The sequence below is a fragment of the Tasmannia lanceolata genome, unplaced genomic scaffold (assembly GCF_043159265.1).
Source record: "Tasmannia lanceolata isolate RefF3 unplaced genomic scaffold, GAP_Taslan_0.1 ptg000006l, whole genome shotgun sequence".
Classification (NCBI taxonomy): Eukaryota; Viridiplantae; Streptophyta; class Magnoliopsida; order Canellales; family Winteraceae; genus Tasmannia; species Tasmannia lanceolata.
Window position 1 is genome coordinate 44,286,750 of NW_027518683.1, and position 24,384 is coordinate 44,311,133.

The 24,384-nt window shown below is 39.6% G+C and overlaps 2 protein-coding genes and 1 pseudogene across 2 annotated transcripts; 1 reads left to right on the forward strand and 2 right to left on the reverse strand.

Moving 5' to 3' along the window:
• Nucleotides 1-4,091: 4,091 nt before the first annotated feature.
• LOC143879051 (uncharacterized) lies at nucleotides 4,092-4,517 on the forward strand. The gene has a single exon (XM_077381249.1). It carries the CDS (start codon nucleotides 4,092-4,094, stop codon nucleotides 4,515-4,517), a length of 426 nt encoding a protein of 141 aa, XP_077237364.1.
• Nucleotides 4,518-5,341: 824 nt separating this feature from the next.
• On the reverse strand, nucleotides 5,342-5,959 carry LOC143879052 (putative disease resistance protein RGA3 pseudogene; annotated as a pseudogene).
• A 125-nt stretch (nucleotides 5,960-6,084) lies between these two features.
• LOC143879053 (putative disease resistance protein RGA3) lies at nucleotides 6,085-7,031 on the reverse strand. The gene is made up of 2 exons (XM_077381251.1): nucleotides 6,502-7,031; nucleotides 6,085-6,382 (listed from the first exon to the last, which is right to left on the reverse strand). The coding sequence occupies exons 1-2, from the start codon at nucleotides 7,029-7,031 to the stop codon at nucleotides 6,085-6,087; spliced, it is 828 nt and encodes a 275-aa protein (XP_077237366.1).
• Nucleotides 7,032-24,384: the final 17,353 nt, after the last annotated feature.

The window sequence follows — 24,384 nt, forward strand, 5'->3', positions numbered from 1 at the left end:
TATAAATTCTGGAAAGAATGCTGACGACAAACTAGGCAGATTTGCCCTGTTATTTTCTCACTCATAAGCCTTAGCTTCACACTCGCGAGACCTAAATATATTAAAAAAAAATGAAAAACCAAGCATTTCACCACCCATGTTAATTCGAAAGGCTAGAGAATACCAAAGGTAATAGCAACCAAGAAAAGCCATGCATATACGTCCTTCAACTAACTTAAAATGGTTGATATCAGTCACAGGTAATCATTCCAAAAAAATAAAAAATAAAATTCTGTCACAGGTAAATTTCATCTCACCCCCAAGCTACCTGAGATTCCACCAAATCCCGTTGTTTTCAATATAATTTACAGATAGATTCGGGATGTTGTATGTCCTTCTGGTGAAACTTTTTCAATCTGAAACACGTCCAACACCATGAAAATTAATGAAAGGCAACCTGAAATGCTCTTTGCTATGATCGCTTTCCCCATGACCAAAGAGTTTCTTTCTTTTGCTTTCCACTGAGGCAGTCGCTGAAGCTTTAGAGTTGAAATCTGATTAAACAGTTTAATGAACACCCGGTATCATCATCATGGTGCCAGAATGATTCAAAACATTCTCAAAATGATTGCATTTCTCATAACACTGGTTTCTCATAGGTACTTTCTTTTTAGCATGTCTACAACAAAGCCTAAGAGAAAATGGCTGTGAGGAATTGATGCCACAATCTATTAGAAAAGGAAAAAGAAATGAGCTCAGAAAAAACAAATATATAAAACAAATCATTCAAGAAAGAAAGGACACAAACCCATCAAAATTATACCAAAAGCAGGGATGAAAAAATAAAAGAATGGATACAAGAAGCCAAATAGAGGGAAAAAGAGGAAATGAAATCTCCAAACATAGGCAAGCAATCGAACAAAACCATGATAACAACACAAAACCCATAAAAATACTGTCTCAATAAAGTTGGAAGGCAAATGCAATTTATAAGAACAGAAATGCAGACCATTTAAAAAAAATAAAAAAGAAATGTCGTGCATTTTTAACATTAAAATACGAAAAGAAAACTAAGCATACCCATAAAAAATTGAAATGGTTGCTATTGTTGGAGTGGGCTGAATGTATTGAAGACTCGAGGAATATCACTAAAAAACATGAATCATACAATACAAACAGACATTCTGAAATTTTGGTTAACAGAAATGAAAAATAAACATTTAATTTTGTTATTGTTACCTATGGTGGTTATGGATTAACCTCCTCAATCTCACATGCATTCTAGAAGCTTCTTACACCACCGAATTCCATTGATTAACCTCCTGCACTGATTCTAAGCCTGAAATCGAAACCACATCCTTTTCTTAGATGCTTCGTCCATGCTTCCGTGTATTTCATAGGGAAGGATCTTTCTTGGCCCAATTATTTTAATTTTTCTTAAAATTATGGAGATTTCAATTATAACAATGTAATAGTGGAGAACATTTAAATAAAGAGTGAGATCACACCTATGCCTTGCCGGCCAATCTTGTCCGCCCTCGCTACACCGTTGCTTCAGTTTAGGACAACTTGATATCTTAAAATATTGAAGTGTGATGGGGAGGCCATAGTCATTATTTGTATTATCAGGAAACAAGGAATGGAGTTGAGGACAATATTCAATTATCAATTCTTTGAGGGAGGTGAGATTTTCCAGTCGAGTGGGAATGGACTTGAGCCTAGAACCATGGATTTGAAGAGTTTTGAGTGTGGTGGGAAGCCCCTCCTCTTAATTTTCCAAGCACTTTAGGTTGAAACAGTCATAGATCTTCAACTGTTGGAGAGAGGGCAGTTCTTGCAACAAGAACTTGGGCCAATGCCTCAATTTATCACAGCATTCTATGTTTAACCTCTGAAGAGCAGTTAAGGGTAGCAGGAACCCACATGGTAGTGAGCCTAGGCGTTTAAATTTTCTGATAGTCAATATGGAAAGAGAGGTGAGGTTAGGCGCTAATGAGCCAAATAGATTCTCACCACACCTCGCTAGTTTTAAATCACAAAGAGATGATAGCATCGGGAGGGCACTCAAATTTTCACAATCACTTATATCCAACATTGTGAGGGCAGGAAGAAGGTTGGCTTTGGGAAACACCTGCAGCTTTGGGCATTCGCTTAATGTAAGCTCACGAAGATAGGGAAGATGGCCATCAGGAGGCAAGAGATGTTCGCATTTTCTACAATCGCTAAAGGCAATGTTTGTTAAATTAAAGAGATGCCCGATCCAACTTGGGAAGCTGAGACCTCCGTACGATTTTATGAGTAATTTTTTGAGGTTTGTGTGGGGTTGGAGGCCTTCCAATACCCTCTCGTCATTAGAGGGATCTCGAAGCTCTTTCTTGATGGAAAAGCTAAAAATTTCAAGTAGAGGCAGCACCCCAATCTCCCATTGCTTATTTGCGGATGATACGGTTATCTTCACTAATGGAGGCAAATCAAGCTTGACGCAGATCATGAGGTTCTTAAAGCGATACGAAGTAATGTCAGGGCAGTTAGTTAACGAAAACAAAAGCAGCTTCACTTCTTCAGATAAGATGAAATCAAGCAGGCAGAGAGACATTGCAAAATGTACAGGGTATATACAAAAGAGATCTCCAATAATGTATTTAGGAGCCCCTCTTTATTTGGGCCGGCCAAAAGCATGCTACTTTGATGGTTTGGTTGATAAAGTCAGGAAGAAGATAGAAGGTTGGAAAGGAAAAATGTTAACTGCAAGGGGCAAGCTAGTTCTAATCAACCATGTTCTAGCTAGCATGCCCATCTACATTCTCTCAGCTATGAGCCCCCCCAAGAAAGTCCTTCAACGCATTGACAGCTTAATGGCAAACTTTTGGTGGGGTAAATCAGATTATGGGGCAAGGAACCACTAGGTCGCATGGAAGCAAATATGTAAGCCCAAAGATGAAGGGGGTTTAGGTACAAAAGCAATGGTTGATTTGTGCGTTGTTTTCCGTATGAAGGCTCTCCATAGGCTCCATCAGAATCAAGGGTTATGGAGCTCTTTCTTGAGATCTACGTACTGTAGGGGTCAGCACCTCAACTATGTGGAGCCAAATGCAACATCGTCAAAACAATGGAGAGACATCCTGGCCACAAAATGCTTGTGGTAGGAAAATGCGATGTGGTCTATTGGGAAAGGAGATGTGTTTTTCTGGACAGATGTATGGGTAAGGAAAAACCCAATTGTGGAATATACAATTAGAGCAGAAGGCATGAATTTGAATTGCAAAATTAGTGATTTGATCAACAGTGAAGGAGGATGGGTCAAGGAACAAATATTGCAATTCTTACCTGACGGATGGCAAGCCATTCTGGACAGCATTCACCTTGCTATCAACCAAGTTGAAGACAAATTAATCTGGTCTAAAATGCCTTCAGGGAAATTCAGCACCAAATCAGCATGGGAATTAAGCAGAAGCCAAGGTGAAAACGTACACTGGTCTCATGGAATATGGGACTATATTCCCACAAAGGTGGGCTGTTTTGCTTGGAAACTCTTCAACAATGCGATCCCGACAGATAACAGAATTAAAGATTTACAGATACAAATAGCTTCAAAGTGCAACTGCTGCCCCTCCTCCAAAGAAGAAACTGTAAACCACCTCCTAGGGAATGGTGAGTTAGCAAGCAGTATATGGGGTTTTTTTGCTCGTCTCTGGGTGGTACAACTCCTCCCCCTGCAACCAGTGAGAAGCCGAATTAAAGATTGGATGGCCATTGGTCGCTTAAGGAAATCTCAGGCAAGTTTTCTCCTGGGTATGTCAGCCCTGCTTATCCCTTGGCACATATGGAAGGAACGCTGCTTGAGAAGAATGGAAGGCAAGATCAGCAATATAAACTGGGTTATAGAGAAAGTTGTGAGTGATTTAAGAGCAGTGAGAACTAGCCAAAAATTCTCGAAAGAAATCAGCATGCTGGACCGGCTTGCTTTAGAGGATTTGAAGATTGACGTTCGGAATCAAAAAATTAGCAGGGAAATCTGGATTTGATGGGAAAGACCTGTGTATGGTCTTTTTAAGCTTAACATCAACGGGGCGTCAAAGGGAAACCCGAGAGAATCAGGAGGCGGCGGAGTCATGCATGACTCTAAAGCAAAAGTTATCTTTGCCTTCGCCTATTTCTATGGGACATCCACCAACATGGTGGCAGAAGCAAGGGCGCTCTTGGACGGTCTTAGGCTATGCAAAGCTTTCGGAATAGTGAACCTCTTTGTAGAATCGGATATCAAGGTGTTGATGAATCTCATTTCAAAGAAAGAGAGCTACTCGTGGTCCATCTCCTCTTTCTGGACGGAGATGATGTTACTCATGGATCAACTTTGCCTCTCCCATCAACACCAATTCAGAGAAGGCAATAAAGTTGCGGACGCTCTCGCAAATGAAGCAGTTATTACCAAATTGAACCGAATTTATCAAGGCTGGTCAGAAATGCCAACCACGGCCCGTGGGGCTGCAAGATGTGATGCTTTAGGTCTTCCTAATCTCCGGTCGAGGATGACCTAGGTGGTGGGCGGTTTTAAGGGAATGTGTTGTTTTTTGGTTTCTGATTTAGAAGCGAGTCGATTAGCCCTCTTCTTGTAATTTTGCAATTTCTATATAATATTTTGAGGTCCTCCCCGGGGCCGCAATCTGTTCCGGGTTAAAAAAATAAAAAATAAAAAAATAAAAAATAAAAAAATAAAAAAATAGCCTCTCGTCATTAACTATTTCATCTTCTGAATTATCATCATACCCATTCCATTCCAACCCCAACTCATTAAGGTGTTTTTTATCTCTCAAATTGGCTTCCTTTGCCTCCTCCGTGTTTACCACGTCATCAAGACCTGAAATGTGAATTTCTCTTTTAAGGTTCCTCATGTTCTTCAACTCTACTATCCAACATCCACTCTCTTTACACAACGTGAATTTCGACAATGTTTGGAGAGAAGTTAATTTTCCAATTCGTGGCAAAGAAATTGAGTACCACAAGTTCTGATCTAAATCAAGATGTTGTAGATTAATCAGATTCGTGATGCCTTTGGGTAACTCTTCAAGTTTTAAACAACACACCAAATTTAGCGTTTGCAGATTACAGAGACTAGTTACTGATTCAGGCAGCCGATCGATGTGCGTGTAAGAGAGGTCAAGGTAGCGTAGGTGTTTCAATTGGCCAATCGAATCTGGGAACTTTTTTATTGCAGTCCAACTCAAATCCAACACACGCAAGAATCTCAACTCCGTGAATGGATCATTGATGATTGGTGTCTTGAAGGAAAATTGAGTGTTCACTAGAAAAGTGCGTAAGCTTTTAAATTTGTATAAGTCCTCCAAAGATAATAAATCCTCTTTTACCATGATATATAACGGGCCATTTTAGGGATGGTTCGTGACATATCATGTTCCATTCTAAGACATTCATCACCTGAGATGGATTCTGCTAGATCATGCATGAGATCATGCATCTTGTATATTGAAGTCTCACCAAATTGATGCGAATATTGAAAGAAAGACTTTAACGATAAATCATCAAATAAGTCCGTACCTATGTCTTCTAGGAGTGTGCTTCCTTTGGGCTGAATGAAGCCCATATCCATCCATTGTTGAACCAACACAACCTTTTGAAACCCAAGATCTTTCGGAAATATGGAACCGTAGGCAAAACATTGCTTTTGATTTGCTGGTAAGTGGTGGTACCTCAGTCGTAAAGCGGGCAAAATCTCATTTTCTTCATCCTTCCATATTTCGCTTTTCAAGATGCTTTCCCACTCACTCACATTCCTTTTTGAAGACAAGATGCCTCCCAATGTCTTTATTGCCAAAGGCAGGCCATTGCACTTCCACAGGATTTGCCTATCAATTTCCTCCAATTCCGGATGGGCATTTAAAATTCTTGCCCTCCGAGTAAACAATCCCCAACAATCATCAACTGGTAACCCCTCCAAAGAGTGGGAAGGAATTGTGCCCATCATCCTTGCAACCCTTTCACTTAGTGTAGTTACAATAATTTTACTTCCCTTTGCTCCAACTCCAAGGGGCACTCATAGACTATCCGAATGATTTTGATTGTCATCCCACATGTCATCTAGAACAATTAAAAATCTTTGATCCTTAGTAACTCTTGGAGACACTGCTGCATGACATCCATGTTGGAGAGATCACATTTGGATCCTGTTGCAGATTCAATCAGCTTATTTGTTATTCTTATTACATCAAAATCGTCAGACACACAAGCCCATGATCCCAGTTTAAATTGATTCTCAACCCTGCTATCGTTATAGATGAACTGCGCAAGAGTAGTCTTCTCAAGCCCACCCATGCCAACTATGGGAATAACAGAAAATTCATCATCTGATTCCAACAATTTTATTATTTTCTCTTTGTCGACTTGTCTACCAATGACATCAGATTCGTTTACTAAAGAGCTAGTTTGGAGACGTCTCTCTTCTTCTTTTTTTCCTCTATCTTTATTTCCAGATGGAAGTTACGTTCATTTGCTATCACATCTAACCTCGCTCTAATCTCGCTTATCTTATGTGCAATGTCACTTCGATACAAAACATGGTTCTTAGAACTGAAACAAGAGAAGAGGAATTTCCGCACCTGATTTCTCTTGCTTGGTTGAACTCCGTACTTTAACATAGATAGTAAAGCTTCTGTCTCAATATCGTCCAGTATGTCTTCAGCGTCGTAAGCCACAACCTTTAGTTTACGAAGCCAATTTCGCACAGCCTTAGAGTGAATTTGCTTTTCCTCAGCATCTTCAAGCACATCTTGAATTACTTTCCCTGTGCTCTGTAACATTTCCAGCTCCTTCTCAACACCCCATATTGATTTAATTTCTTGTATTTCCAATTCCTTCAAATTGACAAACACTGAAGCAAGACTAGTGGATACTATTGCAGCCATACCTTCTCCTCTAGAAAGGAGTACAACCCCAAGATGCCCCTGTCTGTAGTTCAGAGAGAGAATAGCAGGAGCTTCAGGAGCTACTGTTACAACAACAAATAATGAAGCAAGCACTATAGTGGCAAGAAGCATCTGCTTTTATCAACTTCTTTTGTTTAAATATTGAATTTCAAAGAATTGAAGCATATTAAATTATGTCTATCTTGAAGAGATTTGAGAATTGAGAGAATCTGCAACCTTGAGTCAGTTATGACTTTTGGTTGCTATTTATATTTGTGGTACCCGGATCCCGCGAGAGGGGTGTGGGGCGCGAGCCGCCGCGCTCTCTCTCTTGGTCTCTCGTTCCCACGCGATTGGCGTGTGCATTTTAATATTGATTTGAATTCATCTTTCATGTGAACTTGGGATCACTAAGGCAACCCGAATTCCACACGAAAGAAAATGACAGAGTCGCCACCTAGATGTGGGATCTAGGACCCATAATTGACCAGAAATCTAGACTCGCTACCTGGTTACGAGAATGGAAGGTATGGGGATTTATCCACCACATGCACCATTCCTGCCCGATAATCGGTCTTCGATTCCAAAAGCTAACTCTTTTGAATTTATTTTAAATGGCTCATTCAACTCTATGTTTATGTGCGAACTAAGTGACATGCATCCTAGAATTCTAATTTCAATGGAAAGTCCTAAGTGATTTGATTAAGCATTTACAAGAATATTAATATACAAAACACCACAATTTGTTTGTGGTGCCGACTCGCGGGTGGTATGCCATCAGACATCCAAGCTGCCTACGTACCCAAGCCTCACTGGGATCAGAGTCGACGTAGTTCGGTGCACCTAAGCTAAGTTACATATGCCTAACTCAACTAAGACACCGACCTAGACGGGATTGACTGTTTCAACAGTTTTAAGAGAAGTTATTTAATTCAAGTTGAGGATTTTATTATCTTAGGATTTCATCGAAGATGCTATATGATTCTTATCTAAATGCAAGTTGTCCCTTAGACTAATGCAGGTTAGCCTACATCCTAGTTTACTAGGCTTGTCCTATGGAAAAGATCGGGTGACTAGTGTAACTAAACCTATGGCACGGTTGCTATACATAGCAAACGTCCGTGATGAGGCTGGACTCCTGACTCTAGGACTCCCTAAAACCTAGGACTCCCTAAAACTTAGGACACGACACGACACGACACCAGTGTTCCTAAATTGGGCTCTAAGGGTTCCTAAAGGAATTTTGAATCCACCGGCTCTTGGGAATCTCGAATTCTTTTGGGTTTGTGGAAACTTTTAGAGTTTTCTTGAAGCTTTTATTATCTGAAGGTATTTAGTGTGTTTGGTAGCTTTTAAAGTTGTTTATTTAGAAGGTTTTAGTTTCATTTGAAATTTTTAGTGGTCTTTTGGTTAATGGCTTTTAACGGATTTTTATCAGTGGATTTTAAATGGGTGAATTTTAGTTTTGTTAATTTTAGGTTGGATGTACTTTAGATTAATGTCTTTCGATTTTGGTTTGGAAAATGACGTTAACACAACCAAGTTTTGACAATTGCACAAATTCGACAAACCATTGACCATTAAAAGATCTGACAAATGCAGCCCACTAAAACTGTCGTAACTCTTTAACCGCTTGGCCAAATTCAACGTACAAACATGCGTTGGAAAGATCTTTTATAGGGCTACAACTTTGTAGTTCTCCATTGTTTGTAAATCTGTGATTTAGAGGTTCGAATTTGTGTTGCAAACAAAAGGACAGCAACATTAAACTGGAAATGCCTAAAGGTGTGCCGCAACCATTTTGGACTTAACTTTTTAACCGCTCGCTGTCTGATCTAGCACGAATACTCGTTGGAAACGGCACGAAAATATCTACTACTTTGTAGTTAACCATTTCCCACGATTCTGTTGTTTAGAGGTCGAAAAATCTGTTTAAAGTCTAACAGCTAGCACTATGACGGGAATGATATTGGCACCCCCATGTTTTCTTTTGATAGTTCTTATTTTTTTAGTGATTAAAAGACGGTGAATATGAAAAATGGCTTGAATGGGCCTGAGATTAGATTCAAATGGGATGTTTGAAAAAGGGGTTGTTTTTATCTACTTGGCAAGGTGGGGTATGGATATTGGGTTCTTGAGATTGAGTGGGGGCTGTTGTTATCAAATTGGAGTGGGGGCTGTTGTTATCAATTGAAAGATGGAGGTTTTGTAAGCCAAATTAAATGGGTTTTGATAATTCATGTAAAATTCAAGTTTTCTTTCTTGTAAATGTTCAAAATTTTTAATGAATTGTTTTCCCAAAAGAAATCTGAATTCCCTAACAAGCCAATGATTTCAACATCCCATCGCAAATAGGTTCTAATGACCCTAACACATTAATTATATTTAGCATAAGTGAGAACATGACCAAGGCCAAACTAGTACAAAATTAAACATGACATCAACCAAAATATACGCAAAACAACACTCAATCCTACAAATATAGAAAAGAAAATAAAATTCCAAAAGACATACCTTTTTGTAGACGATATTCCATGCAAACTTATGGAGAAGAGGGATTTGGTCTAGAGAGAGGGCTTGAATTTTTCTAAGAGAGGGGTTCTCTCCTCTTTTCTTTTTTTTCCTCCTTTTCTTTGGTGAGATGAGAGGGTATTTATAGGAGAATGGGATAGGAGGTTAGGTGAGGTTAGGTGAGGTTAGGTAAGGTTAGGTGAGGTTAGGTGATGTTAGGTGAGGTTAGGTGAGGTTAGGTGAGGTTTGGATGGTTATGATGGGAGGAGAGGTTAGGTGAGGTTAGGTGAGGTTTGAATGGTTAGGATGAGAGGAGAGGTTAGGTGGTTTTGGATGGTTAGACCCAGGTCATGATCTGCCATTGATCTAACGATTTACGGAAATCGGGTCTCGGAATGGAATCAGGGTCCGGGCTATGAAGTGACCCTAGCTTATTTTGTCCCGATTGATGATCCGTAAAGTCAGATCAAGATATTAATGACCTAAAACATATAAATCAATGATAGAGGGGGTTCTCACATGGATTTAACACACTAATTTATTTGTTGATTAAAACAAAACAAAATGGGGTGTCTACAGATGCCCCTCTTTGGTAGAGATGACGTAGTCATTGAATACCAAAGTTAAAAATGACAGAACCATTTTGCGTAGTTTTAATCGACAAAGGACTCTCTAGACACAACGCACCTTAACATAATGCAAAACCTTAGATGAAACCCTAGAACTTGAATAATAATAAAAACTCGATGCGGCGCCGTTCACAAACGGGCAATTAGAGAATGAGATATCATTTTCGAATGGATTCTGAAGGGAAAGGACAAAGATCGCTCTCAAACAGTTTTTAGAAGGAGATGAGACGCCGCTCACAAGCGGGTTCAACGAGGATAAGAAGCATTCCCAAATGGACTTGGATAATGAGGCACCGTTCACAAACGGCCTCAAGGAGGATAGAAAACCATTCACAAATGGACTCGAGAAAAGAGGCACCGTTCACAAACGGGCTCAAGGAGAAGACAAGACCATTCACAAATGGACTCGAGAAATGAGGCACCGTTCACAAACGGGCTCAAGGAGGAAGATACCATTCACAAATGGATTCGAGAAAAGAGGCACCGTTCACAAACGGGCTCAAGGAGAAGACAAGACCATTCACAAATGGACTCGAGAAATGAGGCACCATTCACAAACAGGCTCAAGGAGAAGACGAGACCATTCACAAATGGATTCGAGAAATGAGGCACCGTTCACAAACGGGCTCAAGGAGAAGACAAGACCATTCACAAATGGATTCGAGAAATGAGGCACCGTTCACAAACGGGCTCAAGGAGAAGACAAGATCATTCACAAATGGACTCGAGAAATGAGGCACCGTTCACAAACGGGCTCAAAGAGGACACGAGACCATTCACAAATGGACTCAGAAAATGAGGCACCGTTCACAAACGGGCTCAAGGAGAAGATGAGACCATTCACAAATGGACTCAGAGAATGAGACACCTGTTCACAAACGGGTTCGAAGAGAAGACGAGACCATTCACAAATGGACTCGAGAAATGAGGCACCGTTCACAAACGGGCTCGAAGAATTTAGGGATTTTTTTATGAACTTGAATTTGACGTAGGAATGGATTTTTATTTTTATTTTTTAATTAAGGATTTGGATTTGATAAATTTTTTTATTTTTGGAAAATGAGGTACCGTCCGCAAACGGGCTCAAGGAGAAGGTGAGACCATTCACAAATGGCCTCGAGAAAAGAGGCACCGTTCACAAACGGGCTCAAAGAGGACATGAGACCATTCACAAATGGACTCAGAGAATGAGAAACCTGTTCACAAACGGGTTCAAGGAGAAGACGAGACCATCCCCAAATGGCCTCGAGAAAAGAGGCACCGTTCACAAACGGGCTCAAAGAGGGCATGAGATTTTTCATGAACTTGAATTTGACGTAAGATTGGATTTGTTTGAATCGGGGATTGGTTTTGATGAATTTTTTATTTTTGGGAAATGAGGTACCGTCCGCAAACGGGCTCAAGGAGAAGACGAGACCATTCACAAACGGCCTCGAGAAATGAGGCACCTTTCACAGAAGGGCTCAAAGAGGACATGAGATTTTTCATGAACTTGAATTTGACGTAAGATTGGATTTGTTTGAATCGGGGATTGGATTTGATGAATTTTTATTTTTGGGAAATGAGGTACCGTCCGCAAACGGGCTCAAGGAGAAGACGAGACCATTCACAAATGGGCTCGAGAAATGAGGCACCGTTCACAAACGGGCTCGACGACACAAGATAGCTTTGATTGATGAATTCAACAATGAAAAATTTAGAGATTTTTATGAATTTGAATTTGACGTAGGATTGGATTTTTTGAATTGGGGATTGGATTTGATGAATTTTTGATTTTTTGAGAAATGAGGCACCGTCCACAAACGGGCTCAAGGAGGACATGAGACCATTCATAAATGAACTCAGAAAATGAGGCACCGTTCACAAATGGGCTCAAGGAGAAGACGAAACCATTCACAAATGGACTCGAGAGATGAGGCACCGTTCACAAACGGGCTCAAGGAGAAGACGAGGCCATTTGCAAATGGGCTCGAGAAAAGAGGTACCGTTCACAAACGGGCTCGAAGAATTTAGAGATTTTCCATGAACTTGAATTTGACGTAAGATTGGATTTGATGAATTTTTTATTTTTTTGAACTCAATGAAATCGGGGATATTATGGATCGTGCCCGACAAAGATGTTGGAAACTAGGACTTTGACGAATGATGAAACGGCAAACCTTTGGAACGAAGAACCATTACTAGCAAGAATGGATTAGGAACATTTTTATGAAACTTCAACAAGATTTTTCTCAAAGAGACTGCTGGTCTTGTCTTCTGGGGATTTTGATAACTGAAACCTTGAACAAGACATTTGAGATTGGTAATTTAGAACAACGACTCTCTTGGATATTAACATGGAAAAGCGGGATCTGCTTCTTGACAGGTGTTTAGATAAACATTTCTTGACCAGGATAACTAACCGGAAGGGAATTATGAATTTGAATGGTTCATCTTTCTGAGAAATTGGCTCAACCACCATTGCATCTGAGGTTCTTCCAAGCTTAAGGTGCCTTCCTGGGGTATGATCTTTTTACGGAAGCTGGGCTTTCTGATGTTTCTACTTCTGAATTTTTCTGAGCTGATCTTCTTTGAAATGAAGTTGTTTGACTAAATTTTCGAGCTCTTTCAGGTATAATTGCAGGGAGCTGCCTAGGCCTGGCCTCCTTCACCAAGACAGTTACATCATTTGGACATAGGAACGACAATTGACTCTTTCTAAAGAGAAAACTTAGATGAAAGGCACTACTCAAAGGATTGAGCAGCCCTGAAGGAGTGAACTTAGAATAATAAAGATTGACTGACTATACTGACAAACATAGTGATGCTTCTGACTTAGTTAATGTTTTGTTTGGTAAGTCTATCCTTTCAAGGAATAGTTTTTCAATTGGTAAACACCGGACTTCTTCCTCGAAATAGTAATGCCTCAAGAATTTAATTACGACCCCTAAGATTGCTTAGCTTCAATGCCCCCAGTTTTGAGGATATCACTTGAATTTGCTTGAACTTCAGTTGATCTTCAGTCTTGATACCGGCTGTTGCCTTCTTATACTGATTCTCTTACCGTGACCAAGTCACCTCTTCAGGGTTTTTAACTTGGCGGACCGCGCTAGCCTTAACTTTTGCCTGAACCACCTTTCTAGGTTTTCGATCCAGCAGGCTATCCCCTTAGCTTTTGCCTAAGCCGCCCTTTCGGGTTTTCAACTTAGCAGGGGAATGATCTTAAATTTTGCCTAGACCGCCCTTTCAGGTTTTCAGTCTAGCAGATCTTCAAACTCCGTTATTTTTCTTATTCATCATCATTTCATTTTTTTATTGTATCTCAGGACCTAGCTCATTAGTTCTGAACACCAGAAGGACTTTTATAGGTAGGATAGGGCTTTTCAAAGAATGGCTTAAGGCTCAACAAAGATTTCGACCGAACCTGTGAACAGGTCGCCTACATATCCCAAGGTAGGAATCAGGTCGTGTGTAGTTCAGGGCGAATGCCCCTAGTTTGAAGATAAATTGTTTGATTTTTTTTTTCTTTTTTCTTTTCTTTCTGGAACAATTAACTTCTCTTCTTTTGGAACTTGTCCCTCTCTTTTTTTTTTTGAAAGGATTGAATTTCTTTTCCTTTTTGAATCGACCGAACTCGGTTCAACCGAGTTGCCTACGTACCCCAGTATAGGGATCAGGTCTCGCGTAGTTCGGGGGAATGCCCCAAGTTTGATGGGTTTTCAAGAAAATTTGATTTAGGCTCGAAGGGTTTGCAAATCGGTATTCTTTTGACATTGGGTTTTGATTTTGGGATTTAATCGGCCAAAGGAGGCCTTTCGATGTTCAGATTGGGAATCGATCTAGGTTACTAGAGTCCCTCTGGTACTGATTATTTTTTTTTCTCTTTTTTTTTTTTTTTTTTTTTTTTTTTTTTCGCGGAGTTTGACGGCATTTCCAGGTAAGAGATAATGGATCTTCTTCTTTCAAGATTCTAATACGTGCTTTTGACTTTCATAGAGCGAAACTTGTTCTTTGACATCCTCCATCTATGGATTCGTACTCTCGATATCTGATGATCACTTTTCATTGTTTGCTCTTGAACTTTTCATCTTGAATTTGTTGGCTTTATGAATTTGAGAACCAAGGTCATTGATTGGAAATATGAAAGTTGTTTCCACTCTATGCCCCTTGTATAGCATATATCTTCTCACTTTCTTCATTTTCTTTGAGCTTTCCATCTATGTCTTGCCCCTGGTATCGGTTGTAGCTTTTCTAGACAATCTTCTTATTCTTGAAATAATTTTATCAATTCTTCACACTCTTTAGAGGGTAATGTATTTTCAATCGGCATTCACTGAATCAAAGTTTCAGTGCCAGTGTTTATCATTTCAATTTCATCTTTGAAAGGTTGGGATTGGCGCTCCTCCTCTCGTTCAAGTAATTGCTGTGACTCAAGTGGAGTTTCGTCAATTTTGTCCTCATTTGAGGAGGGAGTCTTATTTTAAGATCAGAAGCACACTTAAGAACAGACACAAGTGAACTTTTTGGAACTGACTGAAATTTTATTTAAAGAAAAGCTATTACATCAGACGACCTATCCTGAACATGCTCACGATTCACAACTCTAAATAAGAAAGAGAAACAGAAGATAACTTGCCTGGACTAGGCATTGACCTTTAACTGTAAGACCGGACTCAACAATTATACTGACCATGATGACTGACTCAACATAAAATAGTAAGTGACTAAAACTTTAACTGCTGCAACTGTTTGGCGTTGAAGGCTCGGCGAAGGCTGGTTCGTTCTGAACATCATCATGGCTGATACTTTCAATTTTGGACAATGATGACTGATTCGCATAGGGAAATGCCCCTAGCTCAATGATTCTGAGAGTGAACTCTGAAGGACTTAGCAAAATAATTTTGAAAAAGGTAGCCCCTAGAGGAGGAACAGACCAGGGGTACAAGCAAGATTGGATTATCTGGACCAGGCATGATCAGATCATGAGAACGCATAATCGAAAGATTGTGAGATTCTGCATCTGCCAGTTAGGGGATGGCATGAAGATACGATCGAATCGTATGACAGAAGAACGAAAGACGCACGATCAAAAGATTAGATGAGATAGCATAAGATTGCTTTCAACGGATAGATCATGAATGACTAATCCTATGAGATCTTTGAAAATTATGGGATTTATATCCTAACCCAAAGGGAAATTTTTTTTTTTTTTTTCACATTTTATCAGTGTTACCTGAAGGCATCAACCCTAATCCTAATCTATCGGAGTGGAGAGAGAATCTCGACTCATGACTTTGTTCGTGTATCTAAGGACCGATCGTGACCATTGGAAGATGGACCACGGCCTAATCTAGACACCAATGGGTAGGATATCCTAAACTAGGCTCACACACATGATGCACATGTGTTCGTATACTACATGCATGTGTGGGTTAATCTAGGGGTAAGGCCAAGAGTTCCCTTAGCGCGAATCCCTGTTCGATATACTGTACCAGTGTCCGGCGTATCAGTACGTGAACAAGAGATCCGTTTACGTACCATAAAGGTACTAGGCTAAGGGTGGAATGCTTCTCTAGCACAGAGGCACCAGGTGATGAAATCCCAGTCAACCATGCTAGATAACACTCCGGGTTCCTAAAATAGGACGTGTGTGCACGTGAGATGCAAGAGTTTAGATGCAAGTGATGTAAGTGTGTGCAATATGTTTGCGCAATCTATGATGCCCTCAGGTTTTGTTAGGTTAAGTTCGAGTAAAATGTGATGAGAAAATAAAACAAGACAAACTAATCTAACAAGTATAGAGTTTTTATGAGCCAGTTAAATTAAATTCAAATGAATTATCTTTTGAAATTTTAATGAAGTTAGGTGGTCCCCAGCAGAGTCGCCAGACTGTGGTACCCGGATCCCGCGAGAGGGGTGTGGGGCGCGAGCCGCCGCGCTCTCTCTCTTGGTCTCTCGTTCCCACGCGATTGGCGTGTGCATTTTAATATTGATTTGAATTCATCTTTCATGTGAACTTGGGATCACTAAGGCAACCCGAATTCCACACGAAAGAAAATGACAGAGTCGCCACCTAGATGTGGGATCTAGGACCCATAATTGACCAGAAATCTAGACTCGCTACCTGGTTACGAGAATGGAAGGTATGGGGATTTATCCACCACATGCACCATTCCTGCCCGATAATCGGTCTTCGATTCCAAAAGCTAACTCTTTTGAATTTATTTTAAATGGCTCATTCAACTCTATGTTTATGTGCGAACTAAGTGACATGCATCCTAGAATTCTAATTTCAATGGAAAGTCCTAAGTGATTTGATTAAGCATTTACAAGAATATTAATATACAAAACACCACAATTTGTTTGTGGTGCCGACTCGCGGGTGGTATGCCATCAGACATCCAAGCTGCCTACGTACCCAAGCCTCACTGGGATCAGAGTCGACGTAGTTCGGTGCACCTAAGCTAAGTTACATATGCCTAACTCAACTAAGACACCGACCTAGACGGGATTGACTGTTTCAACAGTTTTAAGAGAAGTTATTTAATTCAAGTTGAGGATTTTATTATCTTAGGATTTCATCGAAGATGCTATATGATTCTTATCTAAATGCAAGTTGTCCCTTAGACTAATGCAGGTTAGCCTACATCCTAGTTTACTAGGCTTGTCCTATGGAAAAGATCGGGTGACTAGTGTAACTAAACCTATGGCACGGTTGCTATACATAGCAAACGTCCGTGATGAGGCTGGACTCCTGACTCTAGGACTCCCTAAAACCTAGGACTCCCTAAAACTTAGGACACGACACGACACGACACCAGTGTTCCTAAATTGGGCTCTAAGGGTTCCTAAAGGAATTTTGAATCCACCGGCTCTTGGGAATCTCGAATTCTTTTGGGTTTGTGGAAACTTTTAGAGTTTTCTTGAAGCTTTTATTATCTGAAGGTATTTAGTGTGTTTGGTAGCTTTTAAAGTTGTTTATTTAGAAGGTTTTAGTTTCATTTGAAATTTTTAGTGGTCTTTTGGTTAATGGCTTTTAACGGATTTTTATCAGTGGATTTTAAATGGGTGAATTTTAGTTTTGTTAATTTTAGGTTGGATGTACTTTAGATTAATGTCTTTCGATTTTGGTTTGGAAAATGACGTTAACACAACCAAGTTTTGACAATTGCACAAATTCGACAAACCATTGACCATTAAAAGATCTGACAAATGCAGCCCACTAAAACTGTCGTAACTCTTTAACCGCTTGGCCAAATTCAACGTACAAACATGCGTTGGAAAGATCTTTTATAGGGCTACAACTTTGTAGTTCTCCATTGTTTGTAAATCTGTGATTTAGAGGTTCGAATTTGTGTTGCAAACAAAAGGACAGCAACATTAAACTGGAAATGCCTAAAGGTGTGCCGCAACCATTTTGGACTTAACTTTTTAACCGCTCGCTGTCTGATCTAGCACGAATACTCGTTGGAAACGGCACGAAAATATCTACTACTTTGTAGTTAACCATTTCCCACGATTCTGTTGTTTAGAGGTCGAAAAATCTGTTTAAAGTCTAACAGCTAGCACTATGACGGGAATGATATTGGCACCCCCATGTTTTCTTTTGATAGTTCTTATTTTTTTAGTGATTAAAAGACGGTGAATATGAAAAATGGCTTGAATGGGCCTGAGATTAGATTCAAATGGGATGTTTGAAAAAGGGGTTGTTTTTATCTACTTGGCAAGGTGGGGTATGGATATTGGGTTCTTGAGATTGAGTGGGGGCTGTTGTTATCAAATTGGAGTGGGGGCTGTTGTTATCAATTGAAAGATGGAGGTTTTGTAAGCCAAATTAAATGGGTTTTGATAATTCATGTAAAATTCAAGTTTTCTTTCTTGTAAATGTTCAAAATTTTTAATGAATTGTTTTCCCAAAAGAAATCTGAATTCCCTAACAAGCCAATGATTTCAACATCCCATCGCAAATAGGTTCTAATGACCCTAACACATTAATTATATTTAGCATAAGTGAGAACATGACCAAGGCCAAACTAGTACAAAATTAAACATGACATCAACCAAAATATACGCAAAACAACACTCAATCCTACAAATATAGAAAAGAAAATAAAATTCCAAAAGACATACCTTTTTGTAGACGATATTCCATGCAAACTTATGGAGAAGAGGGATTTGGTCTAGAGAGAGGGCTTGAATTTTTCTAAGAGAGGGGTTCTCTCCTCTTTTCTTTTTTTTCCTCCTTTTCTTTGGTGAGATGAGAGGGTATTTATAGGAGAATGGGATAGGAGGTTAGGTGAGGTTAGGTGAGGTTAGGTAAGGTTAGGTGAGGTTAGGTGATGTTAGGTGAGGTTAGGTGAGGTTAGGTGAGGTTTGGATGGTTATGATGGGAGGAGAGGTTAGGTGAGGTTAGGTGAGGTTTGAATGGTTAGGATGAGAGGAGAGGTTAGGTGGTTTTGGATGGTTAGACCCAGGTCATGATCTGCCATTGATCTAACGATTTACGGAAATCGGGTCTCGGAATGGAATCAGGGTCCGGGCTATGAAGTGACCCTAGCTTATTTTGTCCCGATTGATGATCCGTAAAGTCAGATCAAGATATTAATGACCTAAAACATATAAATCAATGATAGAGGGGGTTCTCACATGGATTTAACACACTAATTTATTTGTTGATTAAAACAAAACAAAATGGGGTGTCTACAATATTGCATTGCATATTTACATGACAGTAATGCCCCTTTGATAGGGCTAATATTACATTGAATATTTTACAGGTTATTACCCTCCCGCAATTTGAACCGGTTTTTCACAAACAGTCAAATTGGAACGAAGATAAGCATAACGTGCCATTGATAGGCCTTTAGTAAAAATGTCTGCAAGCTGATGTTCAGTTGGTAGATAAAAAACTTTGAGTTCTCCTTGGCCACTTTTTCGCCAACAAAATGATAGTCAATGTCAACATGTTTTGTACGTGAGTGCATTGCGACCAAATAAGTTGCGCCAATGTTGTCACAATGTACCTCCACTGGATTAGACAAAAAAATATTAAGTTCCCTTAATAAAGATTTAATCCAACAAGTATCCGCCACTGTATAGGCAATTGCTCGATATTCTGATTCCGTGCTTGAACGAGAGACAGTAGGCTGTTTCTTCGCAGACCAAGATATTAAATTATTTCCGAGAAAAATGCAGTAGCCCGTCGTTGACCTTCTTGTATTTAAACAACCAGCCCAGTTTGCATTTGAAAAGGCATGTAAAGAATTGATAGAAGTAGAGAATAAATTTATACCATAATTGACAGTGCCTTTATTGTAGCGGAGGATTCTTTTGACGGCCAGAAGATGACTTTGCCTTGGGGCATGCATATACTGACAAACTAAATTAACTGCGTAAGATACATCAGGTCTTGTGAATGTTAGATATTGGAGTGCCCCTACAATCCGTCAATATTCCGTTGGATCATTTAGAAGGTCAGATGAATCATGTTCTGATAACTGAGTTTTTGGAGTAATAGGAGTAGAAGCAGGCTTTGAACAATCCATTTTCGTCTTTTGAAGAATTTCTGCAGCATACTTTGCTTGGCATAAAAATAATCCATTTTTTGTTTTTGAAGCTTGAATGCCAAGAAAATAATTCAAGTCTCCCAACTTGTCATAGCAAATTCATTTTGGAGGGAACAATGAACTTTCAATGAATGTTGATTTATGTTTGGTTGCCAAATTTGCATTGAAACTCCATTTGACTCTCAGGTATGTTTGGAACATCATCATTGCCTTTTTTTTTCCTAAGTGATGCCCATGTGGCGCTAATGTCCCCCTCCTCCCCCTCATCTTCCAACCAAAATTTACCAAAATGGAGAGAAATTTGGATGGAAGAAGAGTGGAAAAGGTCTTGTTTTATTCTCTTCTTTCTCTCTTTCCTATCTCTCTCTACCAAACTCTATATTGGTAATGACATCCCTACTCTTCGAATAGGGGTGCAACTCGGGTGGGGTTGGGTCAGGTTGAGGCCAACTTGACCCGACCCGAGGAACCCTTTTTTCCAACCCGACCCGAGTTCAACCCTACCCCACCCGAGGTTTTAAGCGTACAAAAAAATGATAAAAAAATGTCAGGATTCACTCGTGTTGGTGTAAGCCCAATGGATCCCACCTAGGCAATCTTCTATGTTTTGATGATTCCAAACACAAGTTGATTTGTGTTGTATTTCTAATGTGTTGGTGTTTCAAGTGCATGTATTGGAAATCAAGCTATCAAACACTAAAGTCAAGGAAGCATGGATCAAGACTTGAATTATCTTGATGATCAAATGGGCCAAAGAAAAGAAGAAGGCTCGAACCAACCATGGAGACTATGTGAAGCGAAAGGAATGAAGAAATGATCCATGGAAATAATGAAGACTTGAAGAGGAAGATCATTGTTGAAGATTTAAGTGTGTCTCAAATCTTTAGAATGTTAAGCCTAATCCTTAGCTTAGGATCTATTAGAGGGTCAAGGGAATATTAAATAAGGTCCTAAAACATGATAAATATCTTGGGACAAGCCTGAGAGAAAAAATCGAAAAGATAGACATCATTGGCACTTGGTTAGTAGTTCACTTAGTGACCACAGACCTTAATTTGATAATAATTGGTCAAAAATATTTTCAAATTTTTTTTTAAAAATATTTTTAATAGAAATATCTCATCGTTTCCATTCAGATCGAGTATAAGAAAGTCGAAATCCGATGAGAAACGAGTGAGATATGAATTTTACAAAACAGGCTGAAAAACCAATTTTTGTAACCGCGGACGTTCGAACTTCGTCCGTCGGTAAACTGGAAAAAATGGCCGAGCCAACGCTGAACATCCGGAAAACCAGCGGACGTCCATGACGGTCTCTGGCACACTGAAAATAACCGTTGAAGTTCTAAAAGTTGCACTGAATTACAGTTTTACCCTTGTAACGGCTACTTTTGGTCTCCCCTACCTATATAAATGTCTCTAACTTTTCTAAACTCATCTCTAACACTCCAAAACCTAAATGGAACATATCTAAGTGTGGAGAATCCTCCTTGAGCCTCTACTTGGTCATTTATAAAAGATTGGGCATAGGACTTCATTGTATATCTTTGAGAGTTGTTTTGTGAGTACTTGAAAGATTGATCTTGCCTTTGAAGAGGCATTTGTATTTTCATTTTCTTTTGATTATACTTGTATTGGGTCAAGTGCGAAGGGACACGGAGCCATCTCAAGGGCGAGTGCGAAGAAATGCGGAGCCATCTCAAGAGCAAGTGTTGGAGATGCGTAGCTTTCTCTGAGTTAGCGAGTCTTGCGAGGCAGACCTTTCATTGATTGTAATTGGGTTGATTCCCTTCCATTAAGGGAACCGGATTAGCGCAGCCATCAAGATTCTTGGTGGAGTGGACGTAGGCCTTGATGTGGATCCTTGGACCGAACCACTTAAAAATCCGGTGCACTCTTTCTAAGTTTATCTCTATTGTGCATTGCATTTTTACTTCTTTATGCTTAAATTCTAAATTTGCCTTTGTTTTTCTTAATTCTGCATTAACTAAGGCAAAAGTTTTTGAAACCCAATTCACCCTCCCTCTTGGGTTGCCATCACCCTGGGGATTTCAGTCGGGTTGCCCAAACCCTCAACCCGAACCAGTCCAAAACTCAGCCCGGGTTGGGAAAACTCAACCCGACTTTTTTTCGGGTTGAACCCGACCCAAGTTGCACCCCTATCTTCAAGAGGATTGTTGTGCAACCGAACACTACTAACCACTCTTCCACTATTTTCCGAGTGGAAATTCAACACATCTTCCATGCTTGTCTAAACCCTTTTGACTTCTTATTCCACTGCTCTCCAAGTCACTCCTAAGCAACCAAATAGGTCATAACAGATTGTTGAATTGCTTTACATGCCAATGATCCTCACTATTTATCATGCTATAGATTAGTTGCCATGACATATAATACATTTATTATTTTCAAATCTTACTAGGAATGCCATGATTGTTATTTCCCATGAAATTATATGTAATGAACGTCCAAATCAATTGTCAAGATTATCATTCAATCTTGTGTTTCACCTTTGCGTCGTTCCTTGAGCACAACATAGGTACATCAAGATAGACACTCTCACGGCATTTTTGTTTCTCGCATTTCAAGTACATTGAAATGAAAAAGAAAAATTGTGAGATGAGGGCTTAGTTGTCGGGAAACTGAAGAAAAAATAGACAGAAAATGAAAATGGTGAGACTCCGCTTCTGAGTCAGATTCATTTAGTTGGACTTTAACAAGATGAATGGATGATCGGTCCCTTATGCCACAAATGGGGCCCCATATGTTTATGTTGGTATGATCCCAATTGCTCATCTGTTTAGCATTTTTCAAATAAGAATTATCAAGATCGGATCCTACCATGTGATTGGAATCCCATGATATTAAGGGGCCATTTCGATACATGGATTTTAGAATCTTGGATCTCCTCAAAATTGTAGTTGGGAGACGAGAAAAGAAGGAGACCGACTGCTTCACGTCTCTTTAGAATCTTGGATTTTAAGTAAGAAATCCAGGCTTTAGAAATCTCATCCTGAGATACCTAAAACCTAGAACATTGGGATGATCTCCTGCTCTCTTTCTGACGGAAAGAAGGGCTAGAAAACAGAAAATGACGGGCTGGTCTTGCTGGTGGAAAGAAGTGCGAGAAAACAGAAAACGACAGCTGGTCTCCTTCTTCTCTCTTCTCCCAACTATGACTTGGAGGAAATCCAAGATTCTAAAATCCGTGTATCCAAACGGCTCCTAAGAATTGTAGAAAACCTACCCTAGCCAAAAATAAATAAATAAATAAACCTATCCTTATCTTCCACACCTAATTCCCATGTGGTGGGATTAGGAATCCTATTATATTAAGAATTAGAGAAAACTTATCTTCCAAACAATGTCGGCCGGCAAATTTGAATAATCCTTTCCTTCGGCCGGTAAATCATCACACTCACAAACCGATAAAATGGAAAGATTGGAGATTGAATTAAGAAGCCATAATGACGTTAATAAAATAGTAGAAATTGTATTTGTTATAACTCTCTCACTTAATGAATTGCGAGACATTGTTTTTTACAAGAACTACAAGGAACGGATATAATAACATGTAAAATATTCAATGTAATATTAGCCCTATCAAAGGGGCATTACTTTCATGTACATATGCAATTCAATATAAATAGCAACCAAAAGTCATAGCTAACTCAAGGTTGCAGATTCTCTCAATTCTCAAATCTCTTCATGGTATCAAAGCAGATGGTTCTGTGGAACGTTATAAAGCAAGATTGGTTGCTAATGGTTATAACCAAAGAGCCGGCTTGGCTACGACGAAACGTTCGCTCATGTTGTAAAACCGGCAACAATTCATATCGTTCTCTTTTTAGCCTTATCTAGACATTGTTCGATCCGTCAACTTGACGTGGAAAATGCCTTTTTATACGGCGAATTGAAAGAGGAAGTGTATATGACACAACCACAAGGATTTGTACACCCTGAAAATCCAACACATGTTTGCAGACTTAAAAGAGCTTTGTACGGATTAAAACAAGCTCCCCATGCTTGGTTTCAACGTTTCACTGGGTTCTTAAAAGAAAATGGTTTCAGACATAGTTAGTCCGATAATTCTATGTTTAGTTTTCATTCTCCTTCAAGTATGGTGATTCTCTTACTTTATGTAGACGACGTCATTTTAACTACTTCAAATGATTCTCTACTTAATTCCATTAGCTTTTGAGCAACCAAACAGGGCTACGGTCCTGAGTGGGGGCCTGCCTAGGTATGGGACAGGGTGGGACCCAGCCTAGTATTGTATAGGTTTAAAGGACCTTGCCTAGCGCGTTGCATCAGCTCATGAGCTTTAGGCTTATTGGTAAGGTACCTAACACAATCCCTCTTTAAAAATAATAAAGGCACTACTCCCAAGAGCACATCTTCCCATGAGTGGTTGCAATTGATTTTGCGAACTACATCAAAATTGTAAATAATTTTGCAAAAATCAATGCGATCATGAAGATTTCCAAAAAAAAAAAAAAAAAGACAGAACACATCATCCATCCCCAGTGTTCTCCTCCATTCTTAAGAGAATGGAAAGAGTAGCCACCTGTTTGGTTTTCAAGAAAGGGATGAAAAAAGTGGAAAGGAAACACTTTTCAACGTTTCCACCCCTTTCCATTGTTTGGATGGAGAAGGAAACCTAATCCATGGGGGAATGACCTTTCTAGATTTGGGATAAAGTCGCCATAACTGCCCGAAAATCTTTCCATCGTGAGATGAGGGATGCAACTTTCCTTTCCATCAAGGGAAATAAATATCGGGGTCTCATCATACGACTCTC